At 40.9% G+C, this 23,113-nt stretch overlaps 2 protein-coding genes and 1 pseudogene across 2 annotated transcripts; 1 reads left to right on the top strand and 2 right to left on the bottom strand.

The window, feature by feature from the left end:
• The first annotated feature begins 1,704 nt into the window (after nucleotides 1–1,704).
• On the top strand, nucleotides 1,705–5,207 carry LOC143878007 (pectinesterase/pectinesterase inhibitor PPE8B-like). Its single transcript, XM_077380391.1, has 2 exons — nucleotides 1,705–2,635; nucleotides 4,285–5,207. Exons 1-2 carry the CDS (start codon nucleotides 1,813–1,815, stop codon nucleotides 4,980–4,982), a joined length of 1,521 nt encoding a protein of 506 aa, XP_077236506.1. The 5' UTR covers nucleotides 1,705–1,812; the 3' UTR covers nucleotides 4,983–5,207.
• A 9,537-nt stretch (nucleotides 5,208–14,744) lies between these two features.
• LOC143878006 (uncharacterized) lies at nucleotides 14,745–17,886 on the bottom strand. Its single transcript, XM_077380389.1, has 2 exons — nucleotides 17,835–17,886; nucleotides 14,745–16,836 (listed from the first exon to the last, which is right to left on the bottom strand). Exon 2 carries the CDS (start codon nucleotides 16,725–16,727, stop codon nucleotides 14,745–14,747), a length of 1,983 nt encoding a protein of 660 aa, XP_077236504.1. The 5' UTR covers nucleotides 16,728–16,836; nucleotides 17,835–17,886.
• Nucleotides 17,887–18,600: 714 nt separating this feature from the next.
• Nucleotides 18,601–19,439, bottom strand: LOC143876431 (inosine-5'-monophosphate dehydrogenase pseudogene; annotated as a pseudogene).
• Nucleotides 19,440–23,113: the final 3,674 nt, after the last annotated feature.

The following is a 23,113-nucleotide window of genomic DNA, read 5'->3' as shown; positions in this document are numbered from 1 at the left end:
ATTCAAGCGTTTGATTCAGCATTGTTTGATTGTAATTACAACATTGTTTGATTACGGCATTGTTTGATTCAAGTGTAGTGTGAGTGTAATTACATCATTGTTTGATTCAAGTGTAATGTGAGTGTAATTTCTACTTCTATGAGTTGAGTTGTCTTGCCAAACAAGAATTTTCCTTAAAAAATTGCATCAATGTGAAAAAACCCGACCCGAAATTTATCATGGATAGGGTCGGGTTTGGGAATCGTGGGTTTTCCGAAAAAAAACCCAACCCGACTCGACCCGACCCGAGATATTTCTCGGGTAGGGTTGGGTTCTCCAAAACCCGACCCGCCCGACCCGAGTTGCAGCCCTAATAAATATCAATTGTTTTGGTACTGATATCTTCTTGACCATGGTTTGATAACTGCGCGAACACGCAATTCCCAAAAAGCTCTCCGTAACCCGTAGCCGATTAAAATGTGTAGGATAGGGACCGATAGGTGACTTTTCCCATTATCAAAACAAAACGTGGTCGCTTCGATATCAGTAGCCAAAAGGTGAATACAGTGTTCCAATAATGGAAATCTTAACTTTATTGAACACAGTTTTGATTGGTTGTGATTGTGAATTGTGAATTGTAGCATCCTTTAACACTAATAAGACAACTGTAAGAAAACGAAAGGAGTTTCTATTATAAGGCAAGGGAATGCCTGAGCTCTTTTTATGAGAGCCTTCACCTGGGCCCTCTCACCATCTATATCAATTTTGGAGGCCTTTTTATTGTTGAACACTTAATATGGAAATTAACATTTCAAATTATGAATTGCTTGACATCTTTGTTAGAGGGTGTTTGGATTTAGGCAAAAAATATCTATGGAAAATAACATTTCATTGAAAAAAAATTCAGGGTCTAAGAGGTTTTAATTTTCCTTGAAAACAAGAAAACTTCCAATTTTAGAATAAATTCATGAAAAATAATATTATCAACGCTGGAGATTCATTTTCCAAACAGAACCTTTGTTATTAATTCTCCTAGTGATGATGTGATACCTAGTAATAATGTAAGGCTAAGAAGAAAATATATTAGGGAAGTGGGAAATGATATGAGCACGAACAACCATATTTTGATATTTTCTCAAATCATTCGTAAATTGGTAACCTCATTTTGATACTAGATAACCCCAATCCCAAATACTTGAAAACCCCCTTCCAAAACTCTAGTACCCTCGGCCAATTTTCAGGGACTTGATAAGCCCATTCTGAAATTGGTAACCCCATTTTGATACCTGATAACCCCAATCCTAGAGACTTGAAAACCTCATTCCAAAGTCAAAACGTGTTGTATATGCCAAAGGATATTTTCGTCCAGCTTTTACTGACAAGACCTCTTTTGTCCCCATTGATAATTTTTGAAAAGCATGGGTACTGTTGATAATTTCGTCATATGTATGGTTGTGGCGATAACACTTCCCATGCAAGATAAATAGGAGGGAGACATTAGCAGCAAACTAAACTACCGGGGAAATGGCCACTGATTTATACCCACGTGTCTGGATTCCTCATGAAGGATATATACATCGTTGGTTATCATTTTAAGAACCTGATCTGGACCCTTCATCTCACAGCATTTCTATATATTTATATTTTGAAAAGGGGCAGTGGCACGCAAGACGAAGATGCCGGTCACTTCTGACCGCCGACACCCATCCTTTAATTCCTCCCTCCCCCACCTGACCTGCGCTTTCAAAACCCCGGCCCCTTCTTCTTATACTTATAGTCGATACCCCTCTCCCTCTCTCTCACCCTCTCTCAACAACACCTTCGCATATATGTATGGCTCCTCCTCCTACCTTACTCATCTCCCTCCTCCTCCTCCTCTCCGTCTCTCCAACAACTGTATTCTCCCTCACCACCCCCGACCTCCAAACGGAATGCCTTTCAGTTACCTCTGCCGTATTTTCGACGTCTGTTAAGGCTGTGATAGACCAAATACATAATGTCCTTTCCCTCGTCTCCAATTTCGCACCCATCTTCAACGACTTTCGCCTCTCCAATGCCATCAACGACTGCACCGATCTTCTCGACTTCTCCGCCGATGAGCTCACCTTAACTCTAGCCGACGACACGGCCAACCCTAAAGCCGGCACCGGGAGACGTGGTTCTGACATGAAATCTTGGCTCAGCGCCGCTCTTGGAAATCAGGACACGTGTCTTGATGGATTCGACGGTACGGACGGTATCGCCAAATCCTTAGTCGCTGGGGGTCTCACTCAGGTCACCTCCATGATCGAAGACGTACTTCAGATGGTACGTCAAGTTCCCGGCCGGAAGTTTTCCGGTCGGGGCAGCGGTTTACCCGACTGGATGACCGTCGGACATCGGAGGCTATTGCAGGCGTCGGTTCCGGTCGACGCAACGGTGGCTGCGGACGGAACTGGGAATTTCACGACGGTCATGGAGGCCGTTTTAGCGGCGCCGGATAACAGTGAGCGCCGGTACGTGATTTATATAAAGAGAGGAGTTTACAAAGAGAATGTGGAGATCAAGAAAAAGAAATGGAATGTGATGATGATGGGAGAGGGGATGGGTGTGACTGTTATTTCCGGTAACCGAAACTACGTCGACGGATGGACGACGTTCAGATCGGCCACTTTCGGTAAGGAAATTACGGATTTTTCCCTTCCCCCTTTTGTTTTCATTAATTAATTAATTTCTGACAAGAGTAGCTCAGTATATGGAAAAACAAGGGTAGAAGTGTTATAAAAGGGTGTTTGTACTTTTACGGCTTGGTCGTCGGCAGTTCTATTTAATGTGTTGGTTCAAGGGTTAGAATGAGTGATTTGCCCTTGGGATTTCGTAGACTCGAGGGCATAATTAATTAATTAATTAGTCTTCTCTGGGACGTAGTACGAGTAGGAGCAACTATCCCACTTGCTCGGATGACATTTAAGTATGCCTTCCTCCAAAAAATCATGTCTAATCCTCTGTTCTGTAGTGGCTTGGATCATTGAACCATGTGCGCCCGATTCAAGTCTTTTTACTTGCACCAACACACCGACACTCCATAAAAAGACAATCTTCTTCTAGTATGCATGATTATTAATTTGAAAAGAAACTGTTTTTATGATGGGTAGTGTTAGGTCTAAAATCGGTAACAGGTTATGGTAGGGCCGGAAGGGCTGATTTGACAAGCCACGGCTAGAGGGTTGGTGGAGTCCTGCGCTGCACAAGGGCACAGACAAGAAGACAAAGGGTCAGAAGACCGACCCGGAGTGGTACTCCAGACGGACGCTTCGACACTCAAGTCAGTATGAGCAGGAGTGCAGAGCAATGTCAGAGCAAAACACTAAATGTCTTAGATTTTTCAGCACCCTCACCTTAGCACAAATGAAGGCTATTTATAGTGATTCGGAGCCACCTGTCCTTCCACCTGTCCAAGACAGGTGGTAGCCCCTGTATGGACCAGATCTCATACCTAAGAGGTGCAGTTGGAACCTAGGAGGTGCTGGTGGAAGTCCCTGATTGGTCCAGACAGCATACCTAGCAGAGGACATGTGTTGGCTTTGCAGTGGCCCCTGTGAGGGTCACGTGTCAACAGCCGGTTGGTCGTATATTTTGGACCCCATCAGGTAGTTTTGAAAAGAAGCCTGTCATCTTAGCTATCAGCTTTGGATTTTTCACTAGATCAAACACTGGGATGTCATTTGGTCGGTTGATGTGGCGGGGGTGGTCTCATTGCATTTGATTTCACAAGTCGATCATCTTTTCATGTTCTCACATGAGGAGTTGAGTTAAAGCCTTGTCGCGAAGCCAACTAAAGTATTTTTGTTTTTCTGATTATCAGCTCATCCCAATCCCAACCACAACCCCAACCCCAAATGTATCTCTCAACCCACTATCTGTTAAATTGTTAATTGCCATCTCAGTGGCTTTGCTAGTTTGCTAAAGTAAAGTTGCATGCCCTTTCAAAAACCAGGCCAATGTCACCCCGGCCATGAGAACCACCTCATCCAACTGCATTAATTGTATGAATGATTTAATGAGGTTGGGTGAAGCGGCCAGTTGAGCGAGCATTCCTCCATGAAAAAAACATACATATTTTTTACCGTTAACCAATTGTGAACACCCTTTCTTCCGTCCTTCTTTCCATTCTTAGGAATAGACGACAAACAAAGTGATTCATCTACCGGCCCTAAGAACTTTAAATAAATGCCATAAATAAAATTAAATGGCACTGACAGTACTTTTATCTTCCACATTTACTACCATTTTAATGGTGACGGTGTTTTCTTCTTCCATTTGCAGCTGTGTCAGGAAGGGGGTTCATAGCGCGAGACATGACGTTCGAAAACACGGCAGGACCCCAAAAACACCAGGCGGTGGCGCTCCGATCTGACTCCGACCTCTCCGCCTTCTACCGGTGCAGCATCAGTGGCTACCAGGACACTCTCTACGCCCACTCTCTCCGTCAATTCTACCGCGAGTGCCGAATCTCCGGCACCGTCGACTTCATATTTGGCAACGGTGCAGTCGTCTTCCAAAACTGCCAGATCTTTGCTCGCAAACCCCTCCCTGACCAGAAGAACTCCATAACTGCTCAAGGCCGCAAAGACCCCAATCAGAACACCGGCTTCTCCATCCAGTACAGCAACATCACTGCCGATTCTGACCTTCTCACCTCCTCCAACTCGACTCCCACGTACCTAGGCAGGCCATGGAAGGAGTACTCGAGGACTGTTTTCATGCAATCGTATATAGGTGGCGTAATAAGGCCGGAGGGATGGCTGGCGTGGCAGGGGGACTTTGCTCTCAACACCCTCTACTATGGAGAGTATATGAATTACGGGCCTGGGGCTACTTTGGGTGCCCGAGTCAAGTGGCCGGGTTTTCACGTGATTACCGATTCGTCTCAGGCTAGTAATTTTACGGTCGTCCAGTTCATCGACGGCAATCTCTGGTTGCCTTCTACTGGCGTCAAATACACGGCCGGTCCGGCTATGTAGCCACAAATGTTCCGCCAATTGCATTTCTTCGCTTCCTATATACATACATACATTCATACATAAATGGGCTGGGGATAGTATGTAAATCCTCGCGTCAAAAGCGATCGATCTAAGCGTTGCTAAGATAATTTATGTATTGTTTTGGAAGTTTGATGAGAGGTGTGGGAGAAATTATTTTCAGTTTAAAGAAAGAAAAATGGGAGATGATATTCCCTCCTCCCGCCCCTTCAGAATGGTTGACTGCTTGACCCTTTAAAACTCAACGGAAACAGTTGTGCCGTGTGTGCAGTGCAGGGGTATCCCAGAAAAATGACTCAAAGATAAACATCAACTTATTAAGCCCACGCCTCTAGCTTAAATCCGCAACCTTGAGGATAAAGGTTCAGTCCCAGCGTACGTTCCAAAATAAATAAATAAGGCCTGCTCGTTCAATGATTCAAACCATTTAATCTTTCAGGCCTTTCCATGGGGCTTGTCATGCTTCAAAATTCATTCCCATCTGATGATTATAACCTCAAATTTCAAACAGGCCACCCGTTCCACTCTGCCGTGAAATCAATTTCTGAACCGTGCAAACTTTTACCTTTTTTGTAATTTCACGATATTGGGATGAAAATAGTCATGTGATGACGCCCAAAATCTAATTGCACGAATTAGCTCTGCAGAGTCTGTAATCCTGTGCTCAGAGAAAAAGCGTCAGTGGGCCCGGAGTTGTGGCTCCGGACGGCCACTTCGACACTCAAGTCAGGGATGGACAATCACAGACAATGGACGGGGAATGGGAGAGAGCTAAGTCAAATTACCAGACCAAAAAGGAAGAGAGGGAGAGTTGAATCCCCTTGCTTGAGTGCGTAGTTCCATTTTTATGTGGAGATTCACGATCTTGGAGATATCAATCGTGCCTTTGATTTCACCCACGTGGAGCTTGATGGCAGGAGAATAAGATCGTGGAGACATCAACATACCCTAGATTTAACCCACATGGAGCTTGATAGCTGGCGAATAAACACGTGGAGATATGATTTCCGATGATTATGGGCGAAGATCGTGGATGGTGACTTAGGCAGGATATTTTGAATTCAAAAGCCGCGCCTTACGTGTAACGGCCGTCCGGATTTCCCGTTTAAGGGCGAGATCCCCGCGATTGTGTTTGATTCCCTTAGTAGCTCGGTATCGCTCAAGGGATAAGAGTATCAAAGAGGTCCAATCTATGTTTGTTACCGAGTGTTGCTGCGGGGACTGTGTCGGTCTAGTTGAGTAATGGAGAAGGGGTTTGAGGTTCGGTACCGGATATACCGATTTTACCCCTAACATTAGGATTTATTCTTGGCATTTAGATGGCCACTGCAATGATCAAGCACTAGGATCAAAGGTAATAAGATGGAGCCTAGCTGTTTTTTTTTTTTTTTTTTACACGATTCTTGAAAGTGGAAAACTTGAACGAGATTTGAGGGGAGTTCGTGTGGCAAAGCTCTGTGATGAGGAGCACGTCTTCACTCTCCCAAAACTCCTATAAGAAACTTTCTTGGGTCCCTTGCTCACACGCATAACTACGCTTTGAGTTTCTTTCGTTTTCCAAGTCGAAAGAAGGCTACAGGCCGGTTCCATCATCGAATCTTTTGGAGTGAGAAACCCAAAGAAGGAAGGTTTCTAGCGAGGTTTCAAGTTCCAAATCACCATCAGTGGCTTTCGGTGAGTGTTTTTCCAATTTACATTCAAAACCATAGAAATAACATGTTTTCTTTAAAATTTAACGCCAAAGATCCAAGCCAACCTTCTCTACAGCGTTAGAAAATCAACACGCGGTATTAGAACTGAGGTTTAGGCGAAAAACAGTGAAGAGACCATGAAAAACGGTGAAAATTGAGGTATTTTGGGTTTTTACGGGCAGTAAGGAAATCCAGCCACCACTAGAGATTTGGCCGTCAGACCGTCGATCAGACGTCATGGATGGAAAGAGGAAACGTCTGGAGTCCAACGCAACTACCGCGTGTCGATCAGACTTCTGGATCTTTGACGGCAACATCCTGAAATTAAGCTAAAAATATGTAATTTTTGAAATTTTATCAGAAATAATACTATTTTAATCAGTGTTCCAGGCTGGACTACGACTAGAAATCCGGGTCGGTCCCGACCCATTCGGCCCATTAAGGGTCCGCAAATTTTTCAAAAAAAAAAAAGGTGAGCGTGGCGCATGTAGCACCGACCGTGACCATGATCCCAGGCCACACGTTCTTGAACCGCCACTTTTAATTTTATTTTTCTATTTTTTGGTTCAGGCTTACTGTTGGGGCCGGTTCATCCCAGTTTGGAGCAGATTTTTTAAGGGCAAGGTTGGTTCCTAGGGTTTTCCACCCTTTTGGATCAAATGGTGATAGTTTTAGAGACGTTCAAGCCTCCGTTGATACTGTTTTAGTAATTGAGGGCATTTTCCGTGAGTATTTGGATTTTGATTACTTGTGAAAACCCTTTGAGATTTGCTTCTGCATAGGGCAATTCTAGGGGTTTTGCACCATTCCGGATCTAATGGTAATGGTTTCATAAGCATTTGACTCTCAGTTGACACTGTTCTAGTATAAATGCATGTCTTTTATACATGTTTTTGGATTTTGGTTTATTTCGAAAAGCCTCTTGTGATTGCTTCCTGCTGCGATATAATGTTAATGATCATCTAGTCAAACAATTTTAACCATAGCGACGCATGGATGCGGTCACCGAATACCCAAATGACCCATGTTGGTACAAAAAATCAGGATAGAAGATCAAATGAATTGAAAATGCAGTAGTTTCTAACCTGTTCTGATATAATAAAACTAATAATAACAATAACAATATCATCCCTCTATCATTAATAATGCTAACCTTCTGCCAGCTTATAAGTTACCACCTTACATCAAAGTATATAAAAATGGATGGTCCAAGGCTTGTAAACAAGTTTTGAGAACCTATTAGAAGCTTCTTATTTGCAACAAATATTGGCGGACAAGAAGAACCAGATTGGTAGTTGAGCAACATATAACTTAATAAACTACCAAGCTTTTAACCACACGAATTCCCTCAACACTGCATGCTAAATATCAAACTGGAGTAGAACAGGCACAAAAACAAAATTACCAGAGTGGTAGCAGCCCCTGGATGTGAAATTGAGAAGCCTCAGAAAGGCTTCTTCTCATAGGAAACCAAGTCATGTACCCCACCTTCAGCTTGTGCAGCTCCTGTCCGGACCTGTATAACACAATTCATTGAACCTCATGAGAAAATCAAGCCAAGCATAAACTGCTTCTAACATTGAACCTGCTTCAACCCCCCTAACTGTTTCTTGAAAAAGACATGAAACATAGGGGACCCAATCTGCTCATTAAATAAAATGCTAACTATGGTGAACTCTTTTTCCTACACAACGATCTTTGCGATTTCATGCTTCCAATGTTTTCAGAAACGCTAGGAGGAATAATTGGAAAAGAAATTACGTCCAAACAATGCAGTGAGAAAGAACAGGCATTCAGTAGCTATTTCAAGGTAAAGTAAGCTATCAATTCATTCTTCTCAGTGGCTGGCTGCTTAGGTACGTGGGAGTCGAGTTGGATATTAATTTGGATATGCATCAACAGTAGTCATGTACGCGTGATTCTATAGCAAGCATAGATTTCATTGGCATAAAGAAACATCTAAATAACAACACTCTGGGCCTCCCATAGAAATATATAGTAATCACATCCATACTAGACTAACTAGAACCAAATATCATTTAATACTAAATCTTACCTCTAATCTTAATACCCCCCATCTCAAAAGGTCATGGGCAGACTGCAAAGAGGATGCACCAAGATCTTGGAATCCTTGCTTGACAGCATGCATTGTATAAGGAATAAATTTTAAAATTGATCCTTTGTCTGGTACAGCCCCTACAACTCCCTGAGCAACCTTTAGCTTCAACTTATCACCCAAGTACCGCGCGTCACTTCCTTTTGTCGTGGCTTCAAGGGAGCCCATGCCTCTATACTTCTTTATTCGACGATCACCCTAGTAAAGCAAAATGTCATGGTAAACAAAGCGGGAAAAAAAAAGACCTATTGAAGGGCATCTATACCATGCCAGTTCAAAAAAAAATTATTAAACCAAATAGGACCAATCAAAATAGCAATTTGTGACTAACACAAAAACACCGACACAACAGTGAATATCTTCATGAAAGAGGAAAAGTCTTGAACATCCATTAAAGTCAAACCTGTGGATGTCCTACAAATTCTCAATAATATTTGAACAAAATAGCAATGCAACCAGAATTATGAAAAATCCATGGTTGATAAGCAATATGATATGGTTTCTAATAGAAATAGTTTTATATCTATGAACACACTCCGCGCATGTGCGGGATACTATGGTCCACGGTCCGATCAGATGTGGCACTTCTTTGACATGTGAGGTGGACACAACTAGACGGGACCTACTGCGGATGAACAAAAAATCTCACAACTTAGTGAGATACCTGGCCCATGTGTTTCATCATTCAAGAGTAATCAATATAATCAACCGGTTGATTACTCTAGTTGATGATATATAACTAATCACACCACTTGATGATATCCTAGTTGTGTGATCGGTGGGCAATGCTCACTTGATTGGAAAGGCTTTGCCAAAAACAAACACCCAAGCCTAGTCCAACTTCTCCGGTGAACTCGATCGTGTTGCTTATCAAAGCTGAATCAAGATTCCGAGGTTGAATCATGGCTGAGAAAAATATAATGGGAATGGTGTACACATTCCTGCTCTTTTTATACATTCAAAGCATAAGTGCATTCTCTGTTAATGGTTGGTTGAAACAATGTTTCAAAATATGGATGCGGGCCAAAAAGCGGTCAAAGCAAATCCTAGTCGACTCGGTGTGGCATGGCTGCGTACTCGGTTGACGAGGTCATATCTCAGGGGAGACAAAGGAGTTTTGATTGGCTGTGTAGGGTAAAATGTGGACTTGATCAAGAACTCGACCAAAGTTAAATACAGTCAAGTCGGGCAAGTTGACAATGACACGAGGGAGTTTTGAAACTATGGATTGAGCTATAGTCTACAACAAAAGGGTTCCATGAATTTCCCAAAAAATTAGATACAATATATTTTTAATGGCAATTAGATACAATATTCTACAGTAACAAGGTAGCTAAAAATAGCAAGCATATCAAGTACCAATGGTTTGTTGCTCAGCATGCGTCTTGTAGAGAGCTGGGGAAGATAGAAACAAAATAATCTCCTAAGAAGGGATAAAGAAACCCCACACACGAGAATAGAAGAAAAACAAAACTTCACTTCAAGGCATAGTTGTAAATTTCGTTTCTATGGCCATTTCGTTTTGGCCACCGAAACGAAATTTCGGACAATTTCGTTCGAAACTTTTCGGTAAATTTCGTCAAATTTCTGTAAATTTGGTCAATTTCGGCCGAAATCCGGAACGAAACGAAATTTGAGTCATTTCGTTCTGGTTTTCGGCCAAAACCGAAACGTTTCGTCCATTTCGGACGAAACGAAACGAAATTTACAACTGTGCTTTAAAGAGAAAGAGAAAGAGATTGGTATGGACTTCACAAAGAAAATACAGTGAGAGTTCATTAAGCTCATTTACAAAAAAGAACCCAAAAGAGAATAGTTTAGAGTGGTTCCTACAACTGGTCACTAAACAATGTATCCTTGCATGCCATTTAAAAACAGTTAAGGGGAGAGAAGAGGGATGGGGAGGAGTGTCATTTAAAAGGATAAAATTGTAAACTTGTACTCTCACCCAAGGTAAAACCGAATTGAATCGAGCAAATAAATCATTGATGCAGTGTGCATTTATTTAATCGCACAAGTCAAAGAAATTATTAATTGACTTGGTAGTGCCAAAACCAAGTCGACTCAGAAGAGTCAACGATCGACTCAGAAAGGTTTTAAACAGTGCTAAAAAGATCGAGAATTGTGAATTTCGTGAGGATAAAACTAGGAACAAAGAGTGGTTAGGTGTAGTATGCTTGTATCTGTTTACCTTTGTAAAAATCAGTTTTTACTCCCTTGTTCCCTCCATGCCAACACTCAATAAAGGTGGTTTTTTCAGCTTTATTGCATCAAAATTGATTTATTTTTTTTCTTTTGCAAATTGCTTATGGTTGGAGACTACATCAGATAGCATCCTAGTTTAACATTCATGTTGATCTACATCATCCTGTAATGATGCAACTGGTATGGACGCCATGTTCCTCCCTATTTTTGTTGCCACGAGAAGGATACTGTAGAGGGAAAACACTAAAAAACTAGCTTGCAACTATAGAGAAAGAGAATGTGAAGAGGTAAAGAGAGTGAAGAATTTGGGTTACTTCGAGGGAACCCACCCTCCGGATAACACTGTTTAATTTGGCAAAAGATGCCTTTCTTGTTCACTTTTTGAAATATAAATCCGAGTACAGAATAATATATGAACAAGTTAACTGACAACCAATTAAACAAAGCCCACTAAGATAAAGTCATAAAACTACCTCCTAACCTATCCACATACTAACTGGATGAAACAGCTTAACTCCACTAACTACAACTGCCTACTAAAGTGGAAACGTGGTGTGAGATACAAGTAACAACCCTTCCCCCTAATTTTCGCCCTTGTCCTCAAGGGCATAATCTGGAAATTGTTTCTTCATTTGATTCAGGTTTTCCCAAGAAACGTTTCGGCCGAAATATTTCGGTTTCGGCACAAACCGAAATGAAATTCACATGAAGTCGTTTCTTTACAAGATTTTGCCGAAATTTTACCAAAATTTCACCGAAATTTCATTTTTGGATTTTTTACAAAATTTACACCGAATTTTTAAAAATGTACACCGAAATTTATGAAATTTCAACCGAAGTAGCCAAATTTCAACCGAAATTGCTGAAATTGACACCGAAATTTTAGACATTTCTGTCGAAATTAAAAAAAATAAACAAAATCATAATTATATTTTTACATGATTTCGGCAGAAATTTCGGCCCGAAACCGAAACGTTTTGGTCTCGGTGGTGGCCGAAACCGAAATTTAAAACCTTGTTCCCAAGTAGCCTCTGACGGAGAAAGACCGTGCCAATGGATCAAGATCTCTTCTTTTTTCTTGCGCATCCGACGGTCTAGAATGGCTTGGGGACTTGGATGCAACTTCTTATCTTCCTCACGTACCTCAGGCAGCTGTGATTGAACCGGAATTCCATCTCCAAGATTCTTCTTGAGCAAAGATACATGAAAAACGGGATGAATGCGAGATTCCGCAGGCAACTCCAACTTGTATGCCACTGCACCTGTTCGTTTAAGAACCTTAAATGGCCCATAATATCTGGGAGAAAGCTTGAAATTGCTTCTCAGAGATAATGACGATTGCCTATATGGCTGGAGTTTAAGATAAACCCAGTCTCCTGCAAATTCCCGGTCTCTATGATGAGAGTCATAAATTTTCTTCATTCTCGATTGAGCCTCCTTAAGACTTATCTTTAGATCTTTTACAACTGGATCTCGATCCATCAGCTCTTGCTCCACTGCTGCCACCTTTGCCGTGCCTTGAACATAAGTCAATAGTGTCGGAGGAGTCCGCCCATAAACAACTTCAAACGGTGTCTTCTTCGTAGCCGAATGCCAGTTAGTGTTGTAACAATACTCTGCCCATGATAACCACCTGATCCAGTCCTTGGGTTGAGAGCTAGTGAAACATCGTAGGTTCATCTCCAATGTAAGGTTGACGACTTCGGTTTGGCCGTCTGTTTGAGGGTGGTAGGCCGAACTATAGTTGAAATTGGTGCCATTCAAATGAAATAATTCTGACCAAAATGTTCTAGTAAATGTCGGATCTCGATCACAAACGATCGTTCTAGGCATGCCATGCAGCTTAAATATGTGATCAAAATATAATTGAGCAATTCCAACGGCTGTATAAGAATGGACAGTAGGTATAAAATGTGCATACTTAGAGAGCCTATCAACAACCACCATTATAGTGGAATTCCCTTTTCACATGGGTAAGCCATCTACAAAATCCATCGAAACATCTTCCCATACCTGGTTAGGAATTGGCAATTGCTGAAGAAGCCCCGCTGGAGCGAGATTCTCAATCTTGTGGCGCTGACATGTCTCGCAATCTTTGATGAAGACCTTGATGTGTCCACACATGCCCTTCCAATAGAACCTGGATCGAATCCGGTGGAGAGTTTTCTGATTGCCTTTGTGAGTACTGTTGTGAAACTGTCCAATAATCACCTGGAGTAGAGAAGAATCTGCTGCTAGATAAATTCTATTTTTGAAAAATAGAACTCCATCTTGATATCTCCATGGGCCCACGGCTTCTCCTTGAAAAATAGACATGTGTCACAATCTTTGATGAAGACCTTGATGTGTCCACGCATGCCCTTCCAATAGAACCTGGATCGAATCCGGTGGAGAGTTTTCTGATAGCCCTCGTGAGTACTGTTGTGAAACTGTCCAATAATCACCTGGAGTAGAGAAGAATCTGCTGCTAGATAAATTCTATTTTTGAAAAATAGAACTCCATCTTGATATCTCCATGGGACCACGGCTTCTCCTTGAAAAATAGACATGTGTCACAGTCTTTGATGAAGACCTTGATGTGTCCACGCATGCCCTTCCAATAGAAGCTGGATCGAAGCCGGTGGAGAGTTTTCTGATAGCCTTCGTGAGTACTGTGTCGTGAAACTGTCCAATAATCACCTGGAGTAGAGAAGAATCTGCTGCTAGATAAATTCTATTTTTGAAAAATAGAACTCCATCTTGATATCTCCATGGGCCCACGGCTTCTCCTTGAATCACTTTTTGAATTATACCGACCAATTCTGGGTGTGTAATGTTCTCTTCTTTGACAGCTTCCATCCAGTTCGGAATGGGGTGAGAGATAGCCTCTAGCCTTCCTTTTTCGTCTCTCCTTGATAGTGCATCAGCTACAATATTTTCCTTGCCTTTCTTGTACTCTATGACAAAATCAAATCCCATGAGTTTGTATAACCATCTTTGTTGGGCAATGGTTGTGATTTGCTGGTCCCAAAGATATTTAAGACTCCCCTGATTGGATCTCACCACGAATTTACGTCCCAACAAATATGGCCGCCACTTTTGGACAGCTAGCACTAATGCCAAAACCTCCTTCTCATATGTGGATAGCAATAGATGATTTCCGTGCAATGCATGACCAAAGAAGGCAATTGGACTCTCTTGCATCAAGACAGCCCCCACACCGGATCCACTTGCATCACATTCAACTATGAATACCTTGGTAAAATCTGGAAGAGCTAGAACCGGAGCTCGTGTCATTGCCTCTTTCAAACGCTGAAACGCCACTTCAGCAACTGGGGTCCACTTGAATGAATCCTTCTTCAACATTTGTGTGAGCAAAATCTTGGATAAATTTTCGGTAATATCCAGTTAAGCCAAGGAAACCACGTAATGCCTTAGGCGTATGGGGATTTGGTCACTCCATCATTGTTGCTACCTGGTCTGGATCAACGGCTACACCATTTTCTGAAATGACATGGCTAAGTTACCTGACCTGCTTCTGTCCAAACTCACATTTTTCTTTTTTCACAAACAGTTTGTGAAATTCAAGAATAGACAAAGTAATCTCCAAATGCCGAATATGATCAACCCAAGATTTACTATATATTAAGATATCGTCGAAGAATACCAAAATAAATTTCCTCAAGTATTCTTGAAATACCTCATTCATTAAGGCTTGGAAGGTAGACGGCGCGTTGGTGAGACCGAATGGCATCACCAAAAACTCATAATGCCCATGGTGTGTTCTAAAAGCCGTCTTTGGGGTATCTTCAGGGCGGACTCTGATTTGGTGATAACCGGAGCGCAAATCAAGCTTAGAGAAGACCTTGCACCATTCAATTCATCCAATAATTCATCAATTACAGGGATAGGAAACTTGTCCTTGATCGTAATTTTATTGAGAGCCTTGTAATAGACACACATCCGCCATGAACCGTCTTGCTTCTTCACTAAGATCACTGGTGATGAGTAAGGACTATTGCTTGGACGAATCACCCCTGTTGCAAGCATCTTCGCTACTAACCTTTCGATCTCCATCTTTGGGTAATGCGGATACTGGTAGGGCTTCACAATGACTGGACCACTCCCTGGCAAAAGAGGAATCTTATGATCATGCAGGTGTGGAGGGGGTAGGCCATTTGGTTCTTCAAATGCCTCAATGACTTTTTCCATTAGTTGCTGCAAGTTATGGTCATTAGGTAGTGGATTGGGTAGAGACTGCGAGACCCCTACTGCAAACAACTGAAGCAACACACCCTGTCCATTCTTTTTGCTCGTACGGATGAATTTAGAATCATCCACCACCCTATCCTCTGGATTGGACAAGCCTTGTAGAGTCACTTCCTTGTCGTTCACCTTAAATTTCATTTGCATCCTTGAAAAATCCCAAATAATTGGGCCTAGTGTACGCAGCCACTGGGTACCCAATACAACATCATATCCCTCTAATGGAAGTAAATAAAAATCTATAGAAATTGGAACTCCTTGCAAATTTAATATGTCACCCATGCATTTACCTGAACTGGACAATTTAGCTCCAGAGGCAACGACCACTTCAAATTGGCCTCCCATGATTGGCCACAAGCCCACCTTCTTTGCTAAAGTCTCACTCACGAAATTCTGAGTGCTACCCGAGTCTATCAACACCATGGCAGCCACCCTTTCAATGCTCCCTTTTACCCGCATGGTCTCTGGAGCCCGTACGCCTGAGATAGCATTGAGTGATATTTCTGGCACCTCCGTTGAATGTTCCTCTAAAGTATCCTCGTCCTCCATGATAACATCTCCATCCACTTCTTCCAAACATGCTTCTATAACAAATAATTTCTTGCAGCGATGTCCTGGGCTAAATTTTTCATTGCAATTGTAACACAGCCCCTTTGCCCTTCGTTCTTGTAATTCAGCCGGTGACACCTTACGTACTGGTAGGATGGGACGACTAATCACTCCATCTTTATTTGCCGGAACATTCCTTCTTATGTCAGGCGGTATAGCTCGTCGTTGGGATAAATTACAAGCTTCGTATAATCGGGCTAACCCAATTGCCGCCGATAAGGTAGCAGGCGAAGCAGCCATCACATCCGCTTTAATACTATCCTTCAACCCACTTACAAAGCAGCTAACTTGACGTGTTTGTTGAAAATGACTAACCTTCGCCAATAGCTTCTCAAACTGTGTTTGATAATCATTTACAGATCCCGTTTGTTGAAGTTTTGTTAGCTCGCCAAAGAAGTCAAGGAATTGAGTAGGACCATAGCGTGAGTGGAGCCCCTCGCTAAATTCTTTCCATGAAACTGCTCCTTTCTCTTGCTTAAGTAGTTGGTACCACAGTTGAGTGTCTCCCTCGAGATGAAAGGATGCTAATGCAACTCGTTCTGCCTCCAGCGTTGCATGAAAATCAAAAAATTGCTCCGCTCTACATACCCAACTAGTTGGGTCTTCTCTGCCATTGAAACTCGGGAAATCCAACTTAACTAGTCTTGGAGCGTATGGTTGATAAAAACCGTTGGCCTGTGTCCCTCCGTTTCCGTTAACATCCGGCCATCCGCCATTGGTTCTCGGTTGAACTTCGGAACTCTCAGCAACATCACGAGCAGATTGAGTAGACAATTGATAGACCTTTGTGCTTACTGATTGGGTAGATAATTGATCGACCTTTGTGCTTAATTTTTCAAAGAGCTCAGTCATTCTGTCCATGATTGTTGTTGCCCGCTCTTGAGAGAACCCACATCAGTTTCAAGCTGCTCCACCCTTTGATCCATCCCTAGGCTCTGATACCACTTTGGTATGGACGCTGTGTTCCTCCCTATTTTTGTTGCCACGAGAACGATACCGTAAAGGGAAAACACTGAAAAACTAGCTTGCAACTATAGAGAAAGAGAATGTGAAGATGGTAAAGAGAGCGAAGAATTTGGGTTACTTTGAGGGAACCCACCCTCGGGATAACACAGTGTTTAATTTGGCCAAAGACGCCTTTCTCGTTCACTTTTTGCAATATAAATCCAAGTACAGAATAATATGTGAACAAGTTAACTGACTACCAATTAAACAAAGCCCACTAAGATCAAACTACCTCCTAACCTATCCACATACTAACTGGAAGAAACAGCTTAACTCCACTAACTACAACTGCTTACTAAAGTGGAAACCTGGATATGGATATGCGTTGTGAGATACATGTAACAGCAACAGTCCAAATGGCATGATGGCATTCATATTCAGAAAACCCACCCAGCAGAGAATGGACATGTAGCAAATGGACAACAGAAAGAAGCAACAACTTCATAACACCTCTAAAACAAGAAAAATTAGAAAAAGTATAACTGTGTGCTACGAAAAATATCTAGTAACATAAGACATCCAATAGAAATCCACCATTGACATGCGTCAGATCGGAGAAAAAAGGTTTTTGAACCGACCACTTCGTGCACCCATCAAAAGAACAGGAGCAAAAAGGTTTTTGAACCGACCACTTCGAGCACCTATCAAAAAAACGGAGCAAAAAGGTTTTATACTACAAAATAAAATATACACCCTTGAATCAAGAAAAACGAGAAGGTTTTTATTTTTTTGAAAAGGAATAAGAAACAAAATAAAAAATAAAAAATGAGAACGTTATAACTGTGTGCTCTGAAAATTGTCAGGTAACATGACAAAACAAGTAAAAATCCACCATTGAAATGCGTCGAATAGAAAAAAAAAATGAAGTGGGTGAAGAAACATACACAAACACTCACCATACATGTATGATCAACAAAGTGTTCATGTTATCAAATAAATTGAATTATTCATAGTCCTACGTACCTGATATTCATAAAATCCAGGAGCCTCACTGCTGCCAGCTAAAAAACTTCCCATCATAACAGTAGATGCTCCAAGTACCAAAGCTTTGACAATATGTCCAGAATTTGCAATGCCCACATCAGCAATGACAGGCACACCCCTATGGTCAGCAATTGATGAGACTTTGTAAACTGCTGTTGCCTATATATTTTAAAGAAAGAAGACATGATGTAATCAATCAAGTACTGTGAGAAATGGTTAACAGATAACATCACAAGACTCACAACCATGTTGTCTAAAATAGAATTTCTTCCATGCATACTTCACTTAATATGAAGCTTAATGAATCAGCATAAACAAATGGGGAATTTTCATCGAGACGTCGAGTAAATATGCATGTAAATCGATCATAGAAGTTCATATGTACCGACATTACTCAGTGATCAGAGGAAAAATCAATGCCATTCCAGTGAAAGACACAAATAACATCAATCCACTATTGATTAACATGCTAACAAAAAAAAAATCCCACGAGTTTTCTAATGTATTCTCTCAGTTTTAAAGCTGTAATATAATTAACAATCAAGGAATACTATGACAATCAAGTGATTCAATTCTTCAGAAGACATGATCAGAAACAAAGGAATGGAGCGGTTTTAAACATAGAATCATATCAAAGAATCCATTTCCTCATTTCTACGAATCGAATATTACCTGTCCTCTGCCCACTGCACAAACCTCCTGAGTAGTACAGATGGACCCCGAACCCATCCCAACAATCAACCCATCAACCCCAGCCTGAATCAGATTCTGCGCGCGCCTGGTACGCCGTCACAACATTCCCTCCAATAACATCCAACTCAGGATAAGTCCTCTTCACATACTTGATCAACTCAATCTGATAAATCGAATTTCCCTGCGAACTATCCATCACCACAACATTCGCCTCCGCCTTCACCAAATGCTCCAACCTCTCCTTATCCTCCTCTCTCATCCCCATCGCCGCCCCCACCATAAACTCCCCATCCGACGGCAGCCCTAATTTCGGAATCTCCACATCCGCCATTGTAACCAAATCAACAAGCTCCCCGTCAAGATCAGACAGCAAATTCAACTTTCGTGCAGACAAAAAAGCCGCGGCTTGCTCGAAAGTATAGGTCGAAGGTGCAGAAATAGGAAGGCCTAACATATAACCAGAAATCGGACCTTACTTATCGGACAAAGTTTCCCAGTCGGATCTCTCTACAATACCTAAAAGTTTGGTTTTTGAATTCCCGGAGTCGGTAACAAAAACGCAAGGCGAGGATTCAAAGTCGGAGACGGAATGGATGGAATCGGAGGGCATTTTGAAGATGGGATCGGAAATGAAAGGGATTCGACGTGATTTGGCGGATCGGATTAACGCAGCTTGGTGGGAGGGGAGATTGTTGTAGTGGATGATGCCGATGCCGATGCCGCCGAGAGCGGCCATGGGATTGAGAGTTGGATGTTTTTGGTGAGATTGACTGAGTCTGTGGGGAAATCTATGTAGTGAGGGACAAATATCATATCGTCGTCTGTGTAAGAGAATCCCTGGTTGAAGAGACGATCGGCGGAGAACCCGTCTTCGATCGGAAATCCGGCCATGGCGCTGCAGAGAATGGGATTGGGTTTTTTCCGGGTTTAGGTAGGGGTTGGCTATTTAAAAGATTGGGGGTGGAGTTTTCGGAAATTTGGAGGGAAAGGTTAGAGATTTTTGGCCGGGTGTTTATGATATTCGCAGGACCTGATTTTGATATTTCCACACCCCACTTTATTTCTTAAACCTCCTCTAATTGTCTGGATTAGTAGAGGTTAAGATCATAGTTATAAACTTCAGGTTCGGGATTAATTCAGCAAACATATACAAATATTTGGAGAGGGTTCCGAAATTCTATTTACATGTAACTCCTACTTAAATAATCTCATATTTGTCACAAGAATTAGCAACTTGGCCTGTATTTCTTCCCTAGACCGTCTCGGTCTTGGGTTTGTCTCTCTTTAATATGATTTTATTATTTCAAAAAAAAATAAAAAATTGACAAATAACTCTTTAAATTCACATTTTATTCATAAATTTTTAAAAAATAAAGTTTAAAATAGGACAAAAAATTGGGATGTTTTTCAAGAAATTTTCAATTATTTGGAGAATCTTGTAACTATGGTTAAGATATCCAATTGATGACCATATCTCAAAATTTTCAACATATCAAAGCATGCTAACCTTCGAATTTTTGGCTACAAATAATCAGTTAAAAATAAATAATTGCCTAATTTACCAAACTATCCACATAATATATGGTTAGGATTGTCTAGTAGGAGAGATTTTAAGGGTACGTGGATGGGAAAAGGAGATTTAAAGAATAACACTTCTAATATAAAACTTTAAAAAATAAAAAGAGGCCGGTATTGGAATATCAAAACGAGAGGGTGAGTGTCACGCCCCAAGCCACTCACAAACATATTAATTTACAATCATAAGGCTTAGAGGTGCGACAGCGCCACATACCTGTAAAGTTGCCTTTACAAGCATGCAAGGCTAACGATAAAACAGAACCATGATCAATCCATAATATATTAAAATCCATAATTCTTAATCATTCATAAACTATCCAACCAACATATGTCTAGTCTATTACATCAAACTCAGTCTCCTCTCATCCCCAATACTGAAATAAAATAAATCTATGTCGATCCAATGCCTACTAAAAGCAATTACTCACTAAATATGTAAATAAAGCAAATAATTAGACTTCCAGAAGTCTTTAGTTCCGCTCCAACCTCAAGCTGGAATCACTCCGCAGGATCTGAAACTATTAAATAAGGGTGAGCTAAACGCGCTCAAGTGATGTAATAATAAGCTACAGTAACAGATATGGCATCAAAAGCAAAAGCAATCAAAAGATAGTAAGGCATTCAATGGTAACAGTAATTAGTAGTTCAATGGGCATCAATTTCAGAAATAAGGCATCATTCAATTTCAATATTCAATATGGGTGTCAAATTCGATAGGTCAAAGTTTCTTGAGACATCGATAATGCTATGTTTATTGATTCGATATCTGTCTACTATATGACAGTAATTACACTGGCCAGTGGTATCTAAGTACCAAAGGTATTATGCATTCCCCCATTGGCTATGGGTCTAGAAATAAACTAGTATCTCAAGAAAAATCGATTCGATATTCAAAAGGTTATGTATTCAATAGCATGTGGTTCAAAAAGGTTTATAATGGGTATACAGTCTCAATCTATAAGGTATCATGGTTTTTAATATTCAATAGGGGTGCAATAATCAATAATTTAAATTAGTTTTCAAATAATAAAGCATGTGAACAGAAGAATATTGTCAAAATTGGTTTGGGATAACCCATTAGTATAGTCCCTTATTACTCACCTCGATTGTAGTTCGAATCATTTTCACAGAACAATTTGGTTACCTACAAACAATATTAGGAACATTCCTAATAAGTTCCACTATTAATATCAATTCTATGGTTCTTTTTACTATTTTTGGGATTATTGTTATTTTAAAATTTTCAAAACTTCTTGAAACTATTTTTACCAGAAAGAACTCGTTTCCGGCATGTCCGTAGAGTACAAGAGCGTTGAAAACGGACAAGAAACGAATCAGTTATAAATTTCTGAAGTTTTCACAAATTCCTGTGTTCGGACGCCCGAGCAGATATTTGGACGCCTCTGAGATTTCCAGAAAACCAACTCTCGGGTTTAGATTTCCTTAACGTTCGGATGCCTCCCTCGGACGCCCGAACAACCTTCGGACGCCTCCCTCGGATGCCCGCTTGCACATACTGGGTTTCTCCGATTCGAGCGTGGCTGGATCCGTTGGATTCATATCTACGAGAGGAATCCATCTAATCCAATTTTATGCTAAAAATTCTCAGATCTAATTACCAAAAATTAATCAAGGCTTTTAGGATATAAGCCCAAAACTAAATTCTTAGGGTTCTTAACACGTTCTTAATCTCTTAGGGACCTATAGATTCATCCCTTAGATTATCGTAAATCATCCCGGCATCTAAATCTTATTTTCAATCCTTTGATTTTTTGTTTTATTTTTCTTTAATTACACCTACGAATTATAAACATGTGTTTAAATTCTTACCTCGATTTGCGTCTCCGATTTCTTGGCCTCGATCTTCGTCTCTTTCGATTTGCTTCTCTCTCTCTTTTCTATGGCTGCATAAATGATTAGGGTTGGAGTTATGTTCTGCATATCTAAAGGATGTATTTATAGTTTTCTTATTAAAAGTCCTCACCCTAATGAGTTTTCCAAAGACAAAAACGCCATCCCCTTTCAAAGGGGTACAAAATTTTAAATAAGGGTATTTGTGGAAAAAAATTTCGGGCGTTCACAGTGGGTTTATTTACAGTTCTCTATCGCTTTCCTTTGATATTTTGCCCGCTTTTGCATTCGCATATTCTTCATTTAGAATCCAGAGAAACAATGTCTCAAAAACTTTCCAAGGTTAGAAAAAAAGAGGTGGAGAGAGATGTTTCGACACGTGTTCCATGTAAAGGACGTGAAAAGAAGAAAAACGAAAGTAGCATTGGTGTGCACGTACGTGGAAAGTAAAAAAAGCTGCCGAGGTTGTGTGACCCTTTTAAAAGTGATTCTTAAGATGAATGGAAAAAATAAATCGTAGTTCGGGTGGAGTTTTTATCTTCCTTGTTTTCAGCCTAACCATTAGGTAAGCTAATACTCCATGGAAAATAAATTCATGGTTCACAAACATGAACTTTAAGGTTGAGATACAAAGCTTCAAGTAATTGAGTTGAAATGGGATTTGCTAGAGTCGATGGCCTGTTGAATGTGAGGGCAGCCCCACAGGGCACCGGGGAAATGTCTTCTAAGACGGACGCTAGCAAATCCCCCCCCCCCCTTTTCTTTTCTGTTTTTATCTTAACCTTCTTTTTCATTAGTCGATAAAGCACTAAGCTCATTTCATCTTCTAAATTTTCTCTTACATGACTATTTTAGATGGGATCACCTTCAATGTCTAGGAGATCATCTTTATATTTTCTACAACCAAGTCTTTACATATTTTGACGTAGGAAACAATACGGCTATTGATCATGTTTTGATAGTGGCGAGCTCACTTTTCTTTTACATGACTATTTTATATGGGCTCACCGTCCAGAAATCTCATTTGCCATAATTACGGTCAGTCGTTTCATGAGTTCTAGGGAGAAATATTGAATTGATGTTTTTTTTATCTTTTGAAGGATTTGAGAAGCCCTCAGCAATCCAACAAAGGGTGT

The sequence above is a fragment of the Tasmannia lanceolata genome, unplaced genomic scaffold (genome assembly GCF_043159265.1).
Source record: "Tasmannia lanceolata isolate RefF3 unplaced genomic scaffold, GAP_Taslan_0.1 ptg000005l, whole genome shotgun sequence".
NCBI classification, from domain to species: domain Eukaryota; kingdom Viridiplantae; phylum Streptophyta; class Magnoliopsida; order Canellales; family Winteraceae; genus Tasmannia; species Tasmannia lanceolata.
Note: the sequence above shows the minus strand (reverse complement) of the source record. Positions and strands in the feature narration are given on the sequence as shown.